At 41.4% G+C, this 16,002-nt stretch overlaps 2 protein-coding genes across 3 annotated transcripts in view; one reads left to right on the plus strand and one right to left on the minus strand.

Annotated features, from left to right (window-relative positions):
• crb1 (crumbs cell polarity complex component 1) overlaps window positions 1-10,253 on the plus strand; it is a 48,791-nt gene extending 38,538 nt beyond the window's left edge. The window contains exon 16 of the transcript XR_008572669.1: window positions 10,165-10,253. The gene's annotated coding sequence lies outside the window, so the exon portion shown is untranslated. The remainder of the gene's footprint in view (window positions 1-10,164) is intronic.
• dennd1b (DENN/MADD domain containing 1B) overlaps window positions 1-16,002 on the minus strand; it is a 154,378-nt gene that overhangs the window by 7,452 nt on the left and 130,924 nt on the right. The window contains exons 18-21 of one of the 2 annotated variants that reach the window (XM_054789327.1): window positions 14,815-14,918; window positions 12,292-12,327; window positions 11,684-11,740; window positions 10,147-10,236 (exon numbers count right to left, since the gene is read on the minus strand). In XM_054789327.1, the coding sequence (XP_054645302.1) occupies window positions 10,147-10,236; window positions 11,684-11,740; window positions 12,292-12,327; window positions 14,815-14,918 (287 nt within the window). The remainder of the gene's footprint in view (window positions 1-10,146; window positions 10,237-11,683; window positions 11,741-12,291; window positions 12,328-14,814; window positions 14,919-16,002) is intronic. The other variant, XM_054789329.1, reaches the window with a different exon arrangement.

A 16,002-nucleotide genomic window follows, 5' to 3' on the forward strand; every position in this document is an offset into this window, starting at 1 on the left:
ACACGCACACACATGGTGTTTGTCAGAGCAAAGCGCTGAATGATCAGTATGTGGTGCCGTTTAGTGACACAGCGGGTTTAATAAGCCACCTGTGTAACATGTTTAATGTGCGGGTTCAAGAAGAGACAGCAGCTTTACAAAGCAACGCGGGATGCTTCCCATCTGCCGCGGGCCACTTATTAACATGGCCTCCACCACCACGCACATGTTCCTCTCCTCTCTCGCCACCGCTGCACTTCTTCCAGCGCCATCTCTCACCTTCTAATTGACATTCTTCTCACATGGTGGATTTTTTTTTCTTTTTTTTAAAACCGTCCCTCTGTGGTTTTGTACACAACAAAACATATGCAGTGGGGGCCCTGCACATATTCAATGTTGCATTCTTTATAAGCAGGGGTGTCCAAACTGTGCCCACCGAGGGCCGCATGTTTAAAAGTCAAAGGATGCGGGCGCCACGTTTACATTTTTAAACCAACCAATGTAGATACTGTATGCTGAGACTAGGGGTGCGCCGATCCATCGGCCACCGATCAGTATCGGCAAATGCACAGATCACACCCGCCCCCATTGCAACATCCAGCCTATAGCGACCGTCTCCCGCCCACGTTCCCTTCACAAAGCCACAAGTTTTGCACCCTGCAAAACGTGCCACGAAAAATGTCTTGCTGGGGTGGCGCGTTAAAAAGCTTTGGTGTGGCATTTGGGGGGCGTGGTGCGTTGTCGGCGGTTGTGGTGAAGCCTGGGGGTCCTGCCGGACAGCCATCAGGCTGCTCTCGCATCCAAAGTCTCCTTAAAGAAGGCGCCCGATTCTTTAAGTTTCACTAGTGATTTTGAAAAAGTATGTTTATTTTCTGCTCTGACATACTTTTTGGTTCCCCCGTCATATCATACAGCGCGTTGGTGACCAGGAAGTCCCGCGCGACCACATGAGGCGCCTGCAAGCCCGCTTTTCATTCAGGTTTTCAGGTAATAATGTGAGAACACTAGAAATAAATGCATTGTGAAATACAAAACGTGAGTTGTGGATACCAGCATTTTGTTAATGTTCTGGTAAAACAAGCATATTTGGTTTGTTTGGGTGGAAATAAGCTAGGAAAATGACAGCGTTTGGCTATTTTAATTTTGCAAACGTAGCTCTCACAAGGAAAAACCTCAGTGACTCCTGATATAGCCAAAAGGAAATTTTAAAAGTTACACTTAATCTATGTGATCGGTACTGGTATCAGACGATTTCACTCATGGATGATCGGTATCGGTGTCTGCGGCATAAAACCCTGATCGGAGCATCCCTAGCTGAGACGTTTTTATATTTAAAGACCAGCCTCAGTTTTGTGTTATCGGCGCCAAAGCATATTATTACTATCAACTTTTCTCCTTATCTTACACTTTTTTTGCTTTTTAAAATGTTTACAAATATTTCAACTTTCTTCTTGTAGATTTTTTCCCATAATATTATGACTTTATTCTCATAATATCATAATTTTCCAAAAATTACAACTTTATTCATTGATTTGTTTGTTCCTCATAACATTCAGACTTTTAACCAAATGACATATTTTAGCCGTTAGCATTTAAACTTTATGCTATTTTTTCCTCTTAAAATTATGACCTGATAGTTTGTCTTTATTCTCACAACACCGCAGCTCTTTTTTTCCCATTTATGCTGTTTCATTCTTGTGCCAAGCGGTCAATAAAAAACAGTGGCGGGCCACACTTTGGACACCCCCTTCTTTACCGCATCTTTTTCTTCACCTTTTCACCCCACTGTGCGCTCTTCTGTAAACCACACGATCCAAAGCCATCACAAGAAAAAAAAGACTTGCTGAAGCCAAAAAAGTGAGAGAACATCGCTTTGCGGCCCAACGACATAGCGATAAAAGGTAAACAAAAAAAAAAAGAAAGAATGATGTAGGAAAAGAAGAATACAGTGGAAGCTCGGTTTTCCGACAAAATACATTGCTAAAAATATGTCCCTGTTTTCGTGCTGCCAACAGTGTGCGCCTAACAAACTAGTCAGTGGAACCGAGGGCCCTGAAAGCATCCACGCGTTGGTGACTCAGTCTCTGTGAAGAATGGATCGTGGTTCTTTTACAGTTTGGACACTATAGACAGTTTCGGGCCGGGGAATCCTATAATCGCCTTTATTATGTGTGTGTGGGTGGTTTATTTGTTCATAGAACGCACTCAGAACGAGGAACAACTCTGCATCTGTCTCCTGTCTAACCGTCCACTCTTTAAACGGACTAGAATGAAAAAGTGTCCGTGAGGCTCATCCATCCCTCCCCCTCATCACGAGTGTTTCATTCATCATTTGTATGTACAGCAATCAGTTTATCGTGGTTAGCTGCTCCCAGACCCGACCGCCACAAGCGAATTTCCGCAAAGTAGGAATATTTGTCGTCAGAGCATAGAAAACCTGCTTACAGTTACATTTTTAAACATTACTAGAGCCCTCTAGTAATGTTGTAGTAATGACACTCCTATAGTTTACACTCGTATTACCCGCTTACGACATGCTTATATAGTAAAATAAGACAGAAGTAAGACATAATATAGACTCACACGTTAGCATTGGGAGTGACATTATCAGAGTACTTCCTGTGGTGGCTATTGTGTCATCAATGTAACGTTATTGACACCTAGTGACCAGTGAAGAATACTACGTATCATTACAACACATACATACACATACAGTACCCCTAGCCTACAGTTTGTTATACACTAAAATACTAAAATACTTACATACTTGCATTACATTATAATCACACACACACACACACACAGACATACTTCTTACACACAACTACTAAGTAACCTGTGAAAATATTAACTTATTGGATGATGATACTGCGTAGACGTGCGCACCCACGCCTGTATTTTTCAGTGCGTCAGTGCAGTACTGCATGTTTTCTTAATGCCTTATATTTTAGTTCATTTTGACATTTTTATGCTTGAAAATACTTAATTTAGAGCAAAAATACAAGTCAACTACAAAACAGCAAGTTAATATATTTAGAAGAATGGTGATCGAGTGAAGCCACGAAAGTGAAAGTGCCGAGGGACAACTGCATTTCACGTTGTTGTCTGCATGTTCAACTACGATTCTTCCCTGTTAGAAGTGTTTTGTGGTCATATTTTGGGGTGCCTGGAACAGATTCATTGGATTTACATTATTTCTTATGGGAAAAATGGATTTTCGGTTTTCGTCCTTCGACCTTTTGGAACAGATCAATGAGAAAAAACGGAATTCCACTGTTGTTAAAGACGGGGAAATGTTCCTAGGGGAGGGGAGGAACCAATGAGAGCCAAAGGTCAGGATCAGATCCTCTTCATTAGCGGACAGGGTGCCAGCCAGACAAGCGGAATGTAACGTGTGCCAGCATGGCCTCATTTGGGACACACACACACACACACACACACACACACACACAGTCACAGTCCCAAAAACGCAACAACAAGTTAAAATGTGTGCAGTAGTCACTTAAGCCTCTCAGTCTTGGGCCTAAGCAGGAACACATGTGGTGGCACAGTTGATTGGCCAACTCGCTGCCCTTCCATGGTAGCTTGGAGCTATAATGAAAGAGATTTGAGAGGGGCTCCGGCCTGGGATCCCTAAACAGCATTTAATGGATTCCTGTGTCAGGGCAGTAAATCTGGGGCCAGTCTAACATGGCAGCCAACCACAGCAGGCTGACAGAGCGGAGATGCACCTGTGAAACACTTGGGGAGGGGTGGGCTTTGGGTTGAAACACACACACACACACACACATATGCTTTGTGTGTATGAGGCTGTTCATTTGAACATGTTTGGGGAAGCGGGGCCTCTCTGTGCAGCTAGGTGTTTATTAAAGCAAGGTGAAGCCCAACATAAGCAGACACAGGTCACAGGGCCCGCATGCCACTCTGATCTCGGTTACAGCTTTGGTACCGTCTGTCCGAAAAGGAAGTTCCGCAGGGAGCCGTAAAGGCTCGGTCCCTCCCTACACGGCCTCATCAATTTGTCATTGCCCCTCTCGGCGCTGACCCCTGAGCACAGCGGTTACAACGAAGCCGTTTCCAACAACTTGGTTTTCACACTTTTCGAAAAGAGTTCCTGAAGAGCAGCTATTTATCTGACATGTGAACTCCGATGAACCGTGCGGAAAATGTAAAGAACAAAAGCATGTTTAAGAGTGGAGGCACCCGCAGTCAAATACAGTCGAGCCCCGGGCCTGACAGCACAGAGGAAAACATGAAATAGAAGAACAACAGATTATCATACCGCTGCTCCATTAGCTCCTTGCTGTGGGCTAATGGGGAGCTGAAAGGTGCAAATGAAAAAGTGATCCACCCTCCATTGGCTTCCTGTCTCACATTCTCTCCCTCTGACACTCTGCTGTCACTTTTGTCTTCCTCTGCACGGCGCTGCCAGTCAGCAACATGTGCATAAAACACACATTACAGCAAAATGACCTCCAGCCTGCATATCGAGAGGGAGTCCATTCTCAATCAAGGAACATGTTTAACATCTGAGCTTTTATTTTGCTCCCTGACAGGAAAGTTTATTTCTTTCGTTATCATTTTTTGTTGTTGTTGTATTTCAGCGCTTTGTTCCAAGTTCAGGCGTACTTGGCGAAAGAGCAAAAGAATACCTTCAGTATTTGGACATAAAAGGCTTCAGCCTGTGAGTAAATTCTAAACTAAAAACTCTGACCTCATCCTCACCACCTTCACGCTCCTCATGCAAGACGTCTCCAAAAAAAAAAAAAAAAAAAGTTTCCACATCTGATGCAACACATTGCATTTCGTTTCTGGTTATAAGAGGAAAATCAAGTCATCAGCATCCATTTAGGCAGCTGCATTTGAAGAAACAAACTTCCCCCTGCATGACCACTTACACGGAACGACTCTGCCTCTCTGTGACGTGGCCAAACGCAAGCGGGGCCTTAAAAGCCCGCCGTACATTATGCATTTCATAGGGTATTTCTGAGTGGGCACTGATCTCACAGGTTGGCAGTGTATGTAAAGAAATGCCGGTAAAATGCAAACAAACCTCGGGGAGAGGCAGAGTTTCTGCAGAAGGACGGCCAAGTCTGCCTGTTTAAGAGCAGCGCGCTCCAAAGAGGGGGAGGAAAACACTGTTTGAGACAAGATCCAGTGCTTGTCTGTCCAACTGGCCGTCGCTCAAAGCAAACTTACACAGGAGCCATATAAAAGAAGGAAAATGTGCTTTATGCTTACTCTATTAGACCTAAAGTTGACTTAACCAGGAAAGTCGCTTTGTGAGAGTGCAGTACCGGACACCGCCAGCAGATGGCACTTTGGTTTCAGACATCCTGTGGCACAGCTGCGCTCCAACCAAGCACCTTTTTTGCCTTGAGGGGGAAAAAAAAACCCTTTTCATATGCATTGTAAATAAATTAAATTGGTAGATTGTGGTCTGGGAACACTAAACGCTTGAGCAGCAAAAGTTTGCAATACATCACCAAATTGTTCGTGAAATAGCTCCAATTATTCAGGTTTAAAAATATGCTTTTTCATTCACTAAATATACATGCAGAGCATAAAGAAAAACCAAATAATGTTGACATGTAACCTGCAGAAAATCTAGGGAAAGTTAAAATAACATTTTTTTTTAAAACAACTTGTCCACTCGTCCTTGCAAAAGCAAACATGCAAGACTGCGAGGGCACCGATTGTGCTCATCCCGTTTCACATCTTTTTCAAGTGGATTTAGGTCTTGGCTCTAGTTGGAATGTAAGCTTGGGCTCACTGTCATGCTGACAGGTGGAATTTATCTTCATCTTCAGCTTTTGTTTTTAGAAGTATTCTGAAGATCGTGGGCCAAAATGTAATCAAAACTGTCCATAAATCCCCAGGTACTTTTCAGTTCAATAGTATTTACAGTAATCCCTCGTTTACTGCTGTCAACCCGACCGTGATTCGTGAATTTTCGCCGAGTAGGATTCCTTCTTGATAAATGGAATATTTTTCTAGTTAGAGCATAGAAAACCTGTCTACAACCTTCTAAATAATTTTTTTTAACATTATTAGCGCCCTCTGTACGTGAAATAACACCCCTATAGTCACCTTTACACTCGTATTACCCAACATAGTACACATAATAACAGAAAATAAGCCATTTAAGACATAAAAAAAGACTTGTGCTCGTGTGCAAGAAAAGCCCGTTGCTCCCAGCAGAAATAAGACACATCATAAACTCATACATTAGCATTGGGAGAGTTCCTTGTTTTTACTGGACAGCATACTTCCTGCAGTGGCTATTGTCACATCAATGTAACATTACTGACACCTAGTGAACAGTGTAGAATACTACATAGCACGTATTTGCCTTCTGAATGCCTTATACTTCTATTTTTATTCATTTAGCCATTTATTTGAAAATGTTTAATTTAGGCCAAGAATATGTAACATTTGATTAAATACGCATTTCTTTTGAACTAATAATAGGCTGTTATCAATTGATTTTGGAAAACCATGATAAAGGGAAATTGTGAGATACAAACTGCAAAGTGGTGAGGGGCGACTGTCTATATTGATTTTTTTTAAAAAATGTATTTATTTATTTATTTTATTTAACAGGGGTCTGTTATGTTTCATATCTCCTGTATTTCAAGTAATGTATTTTGTGTACATTTAGTGCCTTTTCCACATTGGAACAGGTCAAGTCATGTGTACACATTTTATACTGGGATGCATCCGCTCTCCAAGAATACATAAGCTTGTGAATTCACAGTGATGGAATCCACACACGTACCCAACCATGCATGTATTTCATTCATACACAGAGTTACCCCTCTGACTTGGCTTCTCTATTTTATAACACTTCATTTGTGTGCGAGGAAACCAGAGGGGCCTGGCCACAAGCCTGCTGGTTGTCACTGTCCATAAGTTAGTCCCATTCACCTCTCCTCTTTATACAGCTGTCACTCTGTTGCCCCGTGACAGGCGTGACAACATATGCACACATGTATGCTACTGCCAAGAAGCCTGATGCACCGTCTAGCCACAAAGAAAAGCTCCCAGCGCAAAACCAACATCCTAAATGGACCTTCAAAAGGAGAAGCGCGCGTGCACACACACACACACACACACACACACACACACACACACACACACACACACACACACACACACACACAGCCACAAAAGAGCCAGAACAGTAGTTGTTATTTGAAGCCAGCAGTCTTGTTTTTGTCAAATGAAAGGAATCCTCCTACATTCCTAATCAACAAGCTCTCCAAAACGCTCCTCATCACCCACATTGCTGAGCATTGGCTGAACTGTGCACGCTTATGACAGCGACACACACACACACACACACACACACACGCGGTGGCTCATCATCTACAGTGTGAACTTCATTCACGCATCACTCCTGATTTTTATATGTTTCGTTAAAAAGAGCTGATCTGGGTATGGTTGTTTCAAGGAGTAGCGGATCTAAAAAATGAAGAACAAAAAATAAAGCATGCGGTTTCTTTTCATCAAGGAGAACGGAATGTTTTTCATCACATCGCATTTTGCAAGGTTTGCTTGCCGCTGGATGCGTCTCAGGTCACCCAGCAGGTGAATGATTCCTTTGTGGGCCATTTTGTCAACGAAACAGACAGCGAGAAGGTGCAGCAGAGGAAAATAAACATGTCATAACCTTTTTTTGTTGAAATTGTTGGCTAACTGGGAGGGGGCCAGGTGTCTTCCAACATATGAACAAACAAGTTCACAACATCTGCAGCCAATTCGACCTTTTATAATTAGAAAAATGTAAATATTTATTTATATACATGCAGTTAAGGCCCATTGTTTACATTTTGTGTTATTTTTTTATTTAGTAAATGGTTATTTTTTAGCCGAAAAAGACGGAATCCGTCGAAAGTTGATAAATAATTGTGTTTTGCAACACAATGCTCTAAATTTGTAGTGAATACATTGGGGGTTCTGAATTGGTCTCAAACCGGGACCCACATTTTCCAATGGTCATTAAGTCCCAACCCACTTTTATTTAAGTCAAACAATGCAAATGTATTTGTTTGTTTTGTTTTTTTTAATCGCTAACGACATACCCAAAGGGCATTTTCAAGGAATTTATCAAGGCACTTTTAAAACAAATGATAATTGCATGCATACAAACAATAGATTAGAACATTGATTAGAATGAAACATCCAAATTGCAGGAAATTAGACCACAAATCAGATATTTCACTTATAACTGTGCGATGAATAAATGCCAAAGAAGAAGATGACTAAAATATACAATTCAATCATCGTTTACATACTTTCATTTTTGGCTAACTTTTGGGTTCCTCCCCACCAGTTGAGAATCACTGCTGATGATGATTGTTCAAGTTGCACGGAGCCTTTAGAACGGGTGGAAAAGAGTATATTCCAAATGGGGAAAAAGGGGAATCTTTTTCATGAATATAACTTCCTCTTATAACTAATAATACAATACAATAAATAATAATAATACTTTAAAAAGTGACCTTACGTGTATGAATAATTTAGGCTTAACTTTTTAACATTTAAAGCAAGTGGATTACAAATTTATTTTTTTTGTGCCAGCAAGTGACCCTTAGCAGATACGTTTTTTGTTTGTTTTTTTTTACCTGCAGCACTTAACCTCTATTTAACCATTTTATTCCCACTGAGGTCCCTTTCTGGCAATGAACACCTGGTCCAGAGAGAACAATAGCATGAAGACCTCACTGCGAGGTAAAGGAAAAAAAAACACAGCAAGACAGAGGAATATAGCTAATATGGATAAAGCTGTTCTTTTCCCAGATAGTGATAGCTAACGTGTTTTGGGTGACACTGTATAGGGAGCGTACACATGCTAGGATCTTTAAAAATAAACGGCATGTTGTATAAAAAGGTGTTTTTTATTATAATGATCATACAGTAATGACTAATCTGTTTTCTGTGAGGATTGAAAGTAAGAAAAGCATCGACAACGTCCCACCACCTAGCCTAAAAAGAATTATTCATCCAAGGATGAAAGTTTTAACATGTGAACGGCGGGTTGGGGTAAACACTTAAAGAGTGATGAGGATGTACTGCTGGACAATGTAAAAACACACAAACAGCTGTGGGACATGCACTCCTGGGTCCTATGTGACCCTCCTCCAATGTTCTCTAGGGACCCGTTACCGTGGCAATGAGCAGCCCCTAATGGCACGGACACGTGTGTGAGAGAGTGTGTATCCTTAACACGGTGTGTGCATGTTTGTAGGTGCGTGTGTGTTAACTGTTAATCTGTGTACATCCTTGTGTGTGTGTGTGTGTGTGTGTGTGTGTGTGTGTGTGTGTGTGTGTGTGTGTGTGTGTGTGTGCACTAGCTGGAGGAGGGTGTCCGAGGGGGAGGCCTTTGGAAAAAGCCCTAATTGCCGCTCCTCTGCTTTCCCTCCCTCCCTCAGGCCTTCGCACCTTCTTGTGTGCTAAGAATTTGCAGCTTGGTCGCACACACAGTGGACACACAATGCTAATTAGGGACTGCACGTTCTCTCCTAATCACACTCTTACATGAGCGTGACCAAAATGTCACGGTGTGCATGCAGGCATTATGTTAAAAATGGAAGTTGCCATGTTTTAATATAACAACGGGAAGTAAATGTATGTATCCCTGAGGATGCATGCACGTGTTAAGTGCTGTCCAGACTTGCACAGATTTAGCCACGGAAGTCTCTTAAACGTGAAAAGTGAATGTTTACATTAACCCGACACTGCCATACAGTCTAACCTCACCTCACAGTGTGTGTATGCACACGCAACAACAATACACGATCCATTTAGGGGGCACAAGCAAGTCTTTGAGAGGAAATGCTGACCGGAAGAGGATTTGCTTCTCTTGTCCGCACTCTCCAGAGAGAGCTTGTTGCATGTAGAGCAGGAGTGCGTTGAAAGAAAGTAAAATGCTTCTGATTACATTTGGCACTCTGACAAAGTGATAGTTTTAAGCGGCGCTACTCAGCAAAGGGCAAAGGTAAAATAATGAGTGTTGGGATGGAGAAAGGGAGAGGAAAGCAATGAGAGGAGCGCGGAGGTGGAAGTCTCATCCATGACGGTCAAGCTCTGGCATGATCAGTGCATCAGTAGTTAACTAATTTACTGGTGTGTGTGTGTGTGTGTGTGTGTGTGTGTGTGTCATACCCGTCTCATCCTCTGTAGTCGCCTTGGAGACAGGCTCTTGGTGCTCGTGGGGGACCCTGCACAGACTGTTATCCCCTCTTCCTCTTCCTCCTGCGATGGAGAAACAGGCAAGATAAATATGATGTTTTGTGTTGGTGTATAAGATATTAAAAACTTTATAAATCTCATGCTGGCTGTGCTCCAAAACCTCCCGTACTTCATACGTAAACAAATGAATCATTTTCAGAACTGAGTACACAAGATTTTGCAATTGTTATCGTTTTGGTGATAAGTCCGTTGCTATGTCACATTTTTTTTTGTCTACATTTTTTTTTTTAATCTCAGAATGAAGCAAGCTGTTAAAGATGGTGTGCAGGACTCCAAGCACACGTTCAATGAACTGGAGCCACTTTTATGTTTTGTCATGTTCTGGCAGCAAGGTTGCCACCCTACTTCACGCCCACTACGTTATGGTACATCTAAAACAATCCAGTACAAGCCAAATTTATTTTACACTTGCAAGTATTTATTTTATATTATTACATTTTAATTTTTAGTATTTTATTTCTATTTGTTTTCATTTAATATTTTATTTATGTATATATTATCTTAACTATGATATATGCACTCTTCACTTCTAACTTTTACTTTTATGTAATTATTTTCTGCAATTTTATGTCATGATATTAGAATAATTTTCAGTTTTATGGAAGTGATTTTAGCCTTCTTTTCTGTAAAACACTGAATTATCTTGTGTACGAATTGTGCTATTGTGCTCTATAAATAAAACTGACTTGCCTTTAGAGAGGGGAAAAAAGTAATTTGGTCACTGTCCTTTATTAGCTGGCAATATCCAATTCATTACATGTGCCTGCCATAAAATCATAAATTAAATTCTGGTGCCAAAGGGTGAAAATACAGCCAGAGAGAGCTACTAACCTAAAGTGACTTAAACTTCAATATATGTTGGGTAAATCTCATGTGTTCATTTGCATCGAGCAGCGATGGCTTAAGAGCAGTGAATTCTTTTAGTTAACTTCTAACAGCACAAGATATATCTTATTTGCAAATCTTAAATTAAAGACATTTCCATTTGCTGTTTACAAGTGTGTGCTTATTTAGCAGAAGGCTGCATCTTGCTCATCATCTGTGCCCCTTCTCCTCAGTTTCCCTACCGACAGATCAAACTGCTTTTGCCTTATCAAACCCAGCAGCCTTATGGAAACATACACCTCGTTACATTAGCTTTGAGGAAATCACAGGCTCGCTGATGAAATATGCAGACAATAAAGGGGAGAGAGGGGCTGGGGCTCGGGTGACATGACAGGCCATAGCCAGAGGGGCGTTGGTTAAAAATGTACAGGCATGAACAAAGCGCTGAGCAGGCTTCAGCAGTCATTAAAGAGTCCTGCACAGGAATCACACGCTCCATGTAAAGCAGCCTTTCCGCCTCTTACAGAGGAGAGCGTGTGTGTGTTTTCTTCAACAGGGTTGTGTGCGGATGCATGCTTATGTGGGTGTGTGCATTTGAGGTGCTGAGGTCCGTGCTGCGGCTCACCCGTGCTTTCAGTCGGCCCTTTATGTCCCGGATGCCCCGCTTGGCATGACTTTTGGCCTGCAAGGAAACATGGATACGTACAGATTATCAATACAAAACCGGCTGTATTTTGATTCTCTTCTAATTTTACTGCCGAATAAATTACGTTTCATATCCTAACATACCCACATTAAAGGGCACCTTGTTTATTATACGCCACCTTGACCCCAACTGTGTAGCTTAAAGCGTCAAAGTAAGGACTGACTCATTTCATCCAGTCACAGCATGGCTGTTAACCTTGTGTGCTCTTTTTCTACCCAACATGTTTTCCAGCGTGATTTCCATTTTCTCACCGTGTTACTTACTAAACATGGATGCACTTCATAGCCATGCCGAGAATATGCACAACACAAGGAACGTGCTTGTACGGTCGACACATAAGGAGAAGAGGAATTTAAAAAAACACGGAGAAGTAATGAAGTAAAAGTAAAAACAATGTAAGAATCCAGATAAACAACAAAAATGTGATGTGCAATGCAACACAATCACAATGTACAGTTTGGACTGTGCAAAAAAATATTCCAAAGTACGTTAAGATGAGTGTTCTTTCATTTTTGCAAGAGCTTTACCTTTGTCACGGCTGTATTGATAAGTGCTCCTCCTCTCTGTTTGCAAAAAGAAATAAAAAAGCCAGTCAGAAATCCGAGAGCGAATTCATAATAAACAACATTTAATGCTAAATTGATGTATCCATCCATCCATCTATCCATTTCCTATACTCTTACATCCTTATTAGGGTCACGGGTGGGCTGCAGCCAACTTATGTATTATGCATAAAGTAATAACAATATTTTCCCAACATCTTTAGTCGTATGAAAAATATTTAAATGTCGTAAAAGTTTAAAAGCAACAATACGGAGTCATTCTACACAGAAGTAAAAGCTGCAAAACTGTTGATGGTAAAGTAGCTCATGTATCAGCCATTGCCGAGGTGACATTAAAGAGTTTTTAATATCGGTGAACCAGCCGGCCTCTTCTTAATGTGTACATTTGTGTGAAGCATGTAAACTTGTGTGTGTGTGTGTGTGTGTGTGTTATAAAACAATGGTGCGGCACTGATGCCAAAAACATCAATTTCACTCTTTGTCTAGAATATAATTTTGACAATGCCAAATTTACTTAACTACAGACAGGAAGCGATGTCTACATTTTGTTTTTTTTACATTTTACATTCATACACATTTTTAATTTGGTCTACTAATTTTAATTCTTCTTTTTTTGGAATAACATTAAATAATATTACAATGTACTGTGATTGGCTGGTGACCAGTCCAGAGGATACCCTGCCTGAAGACAGCTGGGATAGGCTCCAGCATACCCCCTGCGACCTCAGTGAGGACAAGCGGCATAGAAAATGGATGGATATTACAATGTATTTTACAGACTTTAAGTCAGTCAAAAAATGCGTTATTAAGAGGGAAAAAAACATATATAAGTCGCACTGGACTATATGTAGCATTTATTTGGAAATGTATATAAAAAAATGCAGAACAGGCATTTAATCTGGAAAGGCAAGTTACTCAATGACACAATAGCACACAGAACAATAGGCTGAAAAGGTGTCCGGTACATTAATGTAACACATTAACAGTTATTCAGCTACACGGTTGCAAAAAGAACATACCTGGGAGGCTATATACCTGTAGGCTACATTAACATCACAAGCCAGCGAGTTCAACAAGCAAGTTACCGGTAAGGAAGTTAATCAAGCTCTCGATCTCATTCCAGGGCTTCAGACTACCTTTTTTGTTGTTTTTGTTTTTTTACTAGGAGCACAGTGACTGCTAAATCCAAATTTTATGCGCACAAGCAGAAAATTGACAAAATCGACTTGCAAAGTACACCTCTCATGTTCACTGTATTACTGATAAATACGATTAACCCCAATCCCGCCTTCTTTTCCACACACACCGGCCAGCCTTCTTCTTCTTCTTTGGTGTTTGTCTCCTTCTTTCCTCTTTAGGAGTTTATATGGGTTGGCAAACTACCTCATGTGCCAGCTTACTGTCAACTACTGGGCTGAAATGTGGAGCAGATGTTTCAGAAACCAAAAATATTCAATAATAATCAAATAAAATCCACAAATTAACTGGTAGGGTTGCCAACTTGTGCAAATATAAATAAGGGAAACCGTGTTGGCAGGGCCTACCAACCTGCCTTTTTTTTTGTTTTTTGTCGTTTATTTTTGGGGGGGTGTTGCCTTTAATTGTGTAATTTGATGTCTGTTTTAGACTCATACTAATACATGGGAAATTAATTGTTCAATAATATATTTTTTTGTTAAAACTAACACAACTGACAGAATGAAATAATGATGACAACATCTTTCTCACAAAAAGATATAAGAAGTATCCAACTTCCAGCACTATTTAAGCTGCTTTGACAAAAAGAAAGAAGAGGTGAGCTATTTGTGTTTTATGCGACTGGCAACATTTCAACTGAGCTTCATTTACAAAGCAAACAGTGTGCTCATTGTCTTTATGCTATTTTGTGGTCATTTGTCAATAAATACAGGCTTAATGTCTGAACTGAAGCGTTATAAAAATACTAAGAGTTGAAGCAAATTTTCCTTGGTGAGCTAAACAAAATCGGAGCGGAGAGAGCAAGCGCAGAGAGCAATGCTGGTAATGTTAATGTATCCCATGAATGGGACAGCTTCTTGTACTGTGGTTTCCGTGCGGGACAAAAACGAGCTTCGACCGAACTGCATTGCTTGTATAGGACAAAATGTCACCGTGGTTAAGAAAAAATTAAAATAAAAAAATCACATTTGGAATCCGTGGACCAGAGGCTAGGCGGATAGCTATAGCTAACTAGCTAGCTAGCGGCCCTCAGAGAGACTGATGAAAGTGTGAGCCAGGCAAAATGTGTACATAAACATGGTAGAAAAGCCCATCGAATGCGATTGAAACGTGACAGATCACACATGCTGGTATCGACAGGCTTCGACTGTGACAGGCTGTCGTCAATTGACTCCACACTTTACACACAATTTTTCATTCTCACTGGAATAAGGGACAAAGTGAGACGCTTTTCAACGGGAGTGCTTTTATCTGCTCGCACATGCGTGAGTAGATGAAGAGTTTACTCACGATGTCTCCTATTGTAGTCGCAAAATGCAACCATTTAGCCGCAGTCTGGAGGCCCACATTCCACATCACTGAATGGCCGGAGCAGCAATGGTTGCTACAGGCTGCTGTTGTTCGGATTAGCAACACAGCAGTTAACGCTTTAACATATGCAAGCTCAATAGCGTTGATAAACTGAGGTAATTACACTACCTGTTATACTTCTTACAAGGGGAAAAGGGAGGCGTCTATATGAGGGAGGCCTTCATTTGTCTTAAGCGGGTAACGAGTATGCGTCTATTAAAGAGCCACTATTTATGGAGCTACGCAGCTAAAGCATCACTTACAGTTCATGGTGTCGTGTTATGTTAGTACGAGCGGCATTTGATTTTTCCCCACACACAAACGTTCCCACTGTCGACCCTGAGCTAACTTGTCATTTAAAACCAAAGTGAATAGATTTGTCAACTGACCCAAAGAGAAACAATTTTCAATATCAAAGTCAGCAGCCAGCAGCTGTAAATAGCACAGCAATACAACCTGAGTGAAACAGTGGTGACAGCTGGTAGTATCAATCACTTCATTACGTTTCAAGGCATTATGGAGGTTTTTATTTAGCAGCGGCAGATAGAAGGGCTCCAACATGACTGATTTCTGCTTTGAGAACTGCAGACTGACATTCTGGAAGCCAATATCTCTCACTGCGTGTCTTCTGCCACATCATGCCTCACTCCGTTTTGGTGTTCAGTAAAAGCACAAAGCGCTGGCTAAACAGCTAAATAGAGGAAATGGCAGACAGCGTTTCAGAAGTCGGCAGAGGAGGGGAGGAGGAGGAGCAGGGCTGAGGTGAAGGCCCCTCTTATAGATCCCTGTCAGTCAGGAAATGTGAACTTTAACAAACCTTTGAAGAGCACTCTAGAGAACTAATTCAGTCCTAGCTGACGGCGGGGGGAGAGTGAGAGTCAGTGTAGTGAGTGAGAGAAAGAGACAGATTGGTTTGGGAGGGGGTCTGTGACAGAGAAAAAGAGAAGGAGGGAGATAAAAAGAGACAGACAGAGGAAAAGAGCGTTGAAGAAGGAGGGAGATCTATGTTCCTGGCTCGCTTTAACGCAGCAACGTCGATGTTTGCTGCCAGATCAACACGTCATGTCCGCAGACATCTTGTCATGTCAAATCACTTCTGTCTCCACTGTCCTGCTGCACGCGCTGCTT

This window comes from Dunckerocampus dactyliophorus, chromosome 10 (genome assembly GCF_027744805.1).
Source record: "Dunckerocampus dactyliophorus isolate RoL2022-P2 chromosome 10, RoL_Ddac_1.1, whole genome shotgun sequence".
Taxonomy (NCBI): domain Eukaryota; kingdom Metazoa; phylum Chordata; class Actinopteri; order Syngnathiformes; family Syngnathidae; genus Dunckerocampus; species Dunckerocampus dactyliophorus.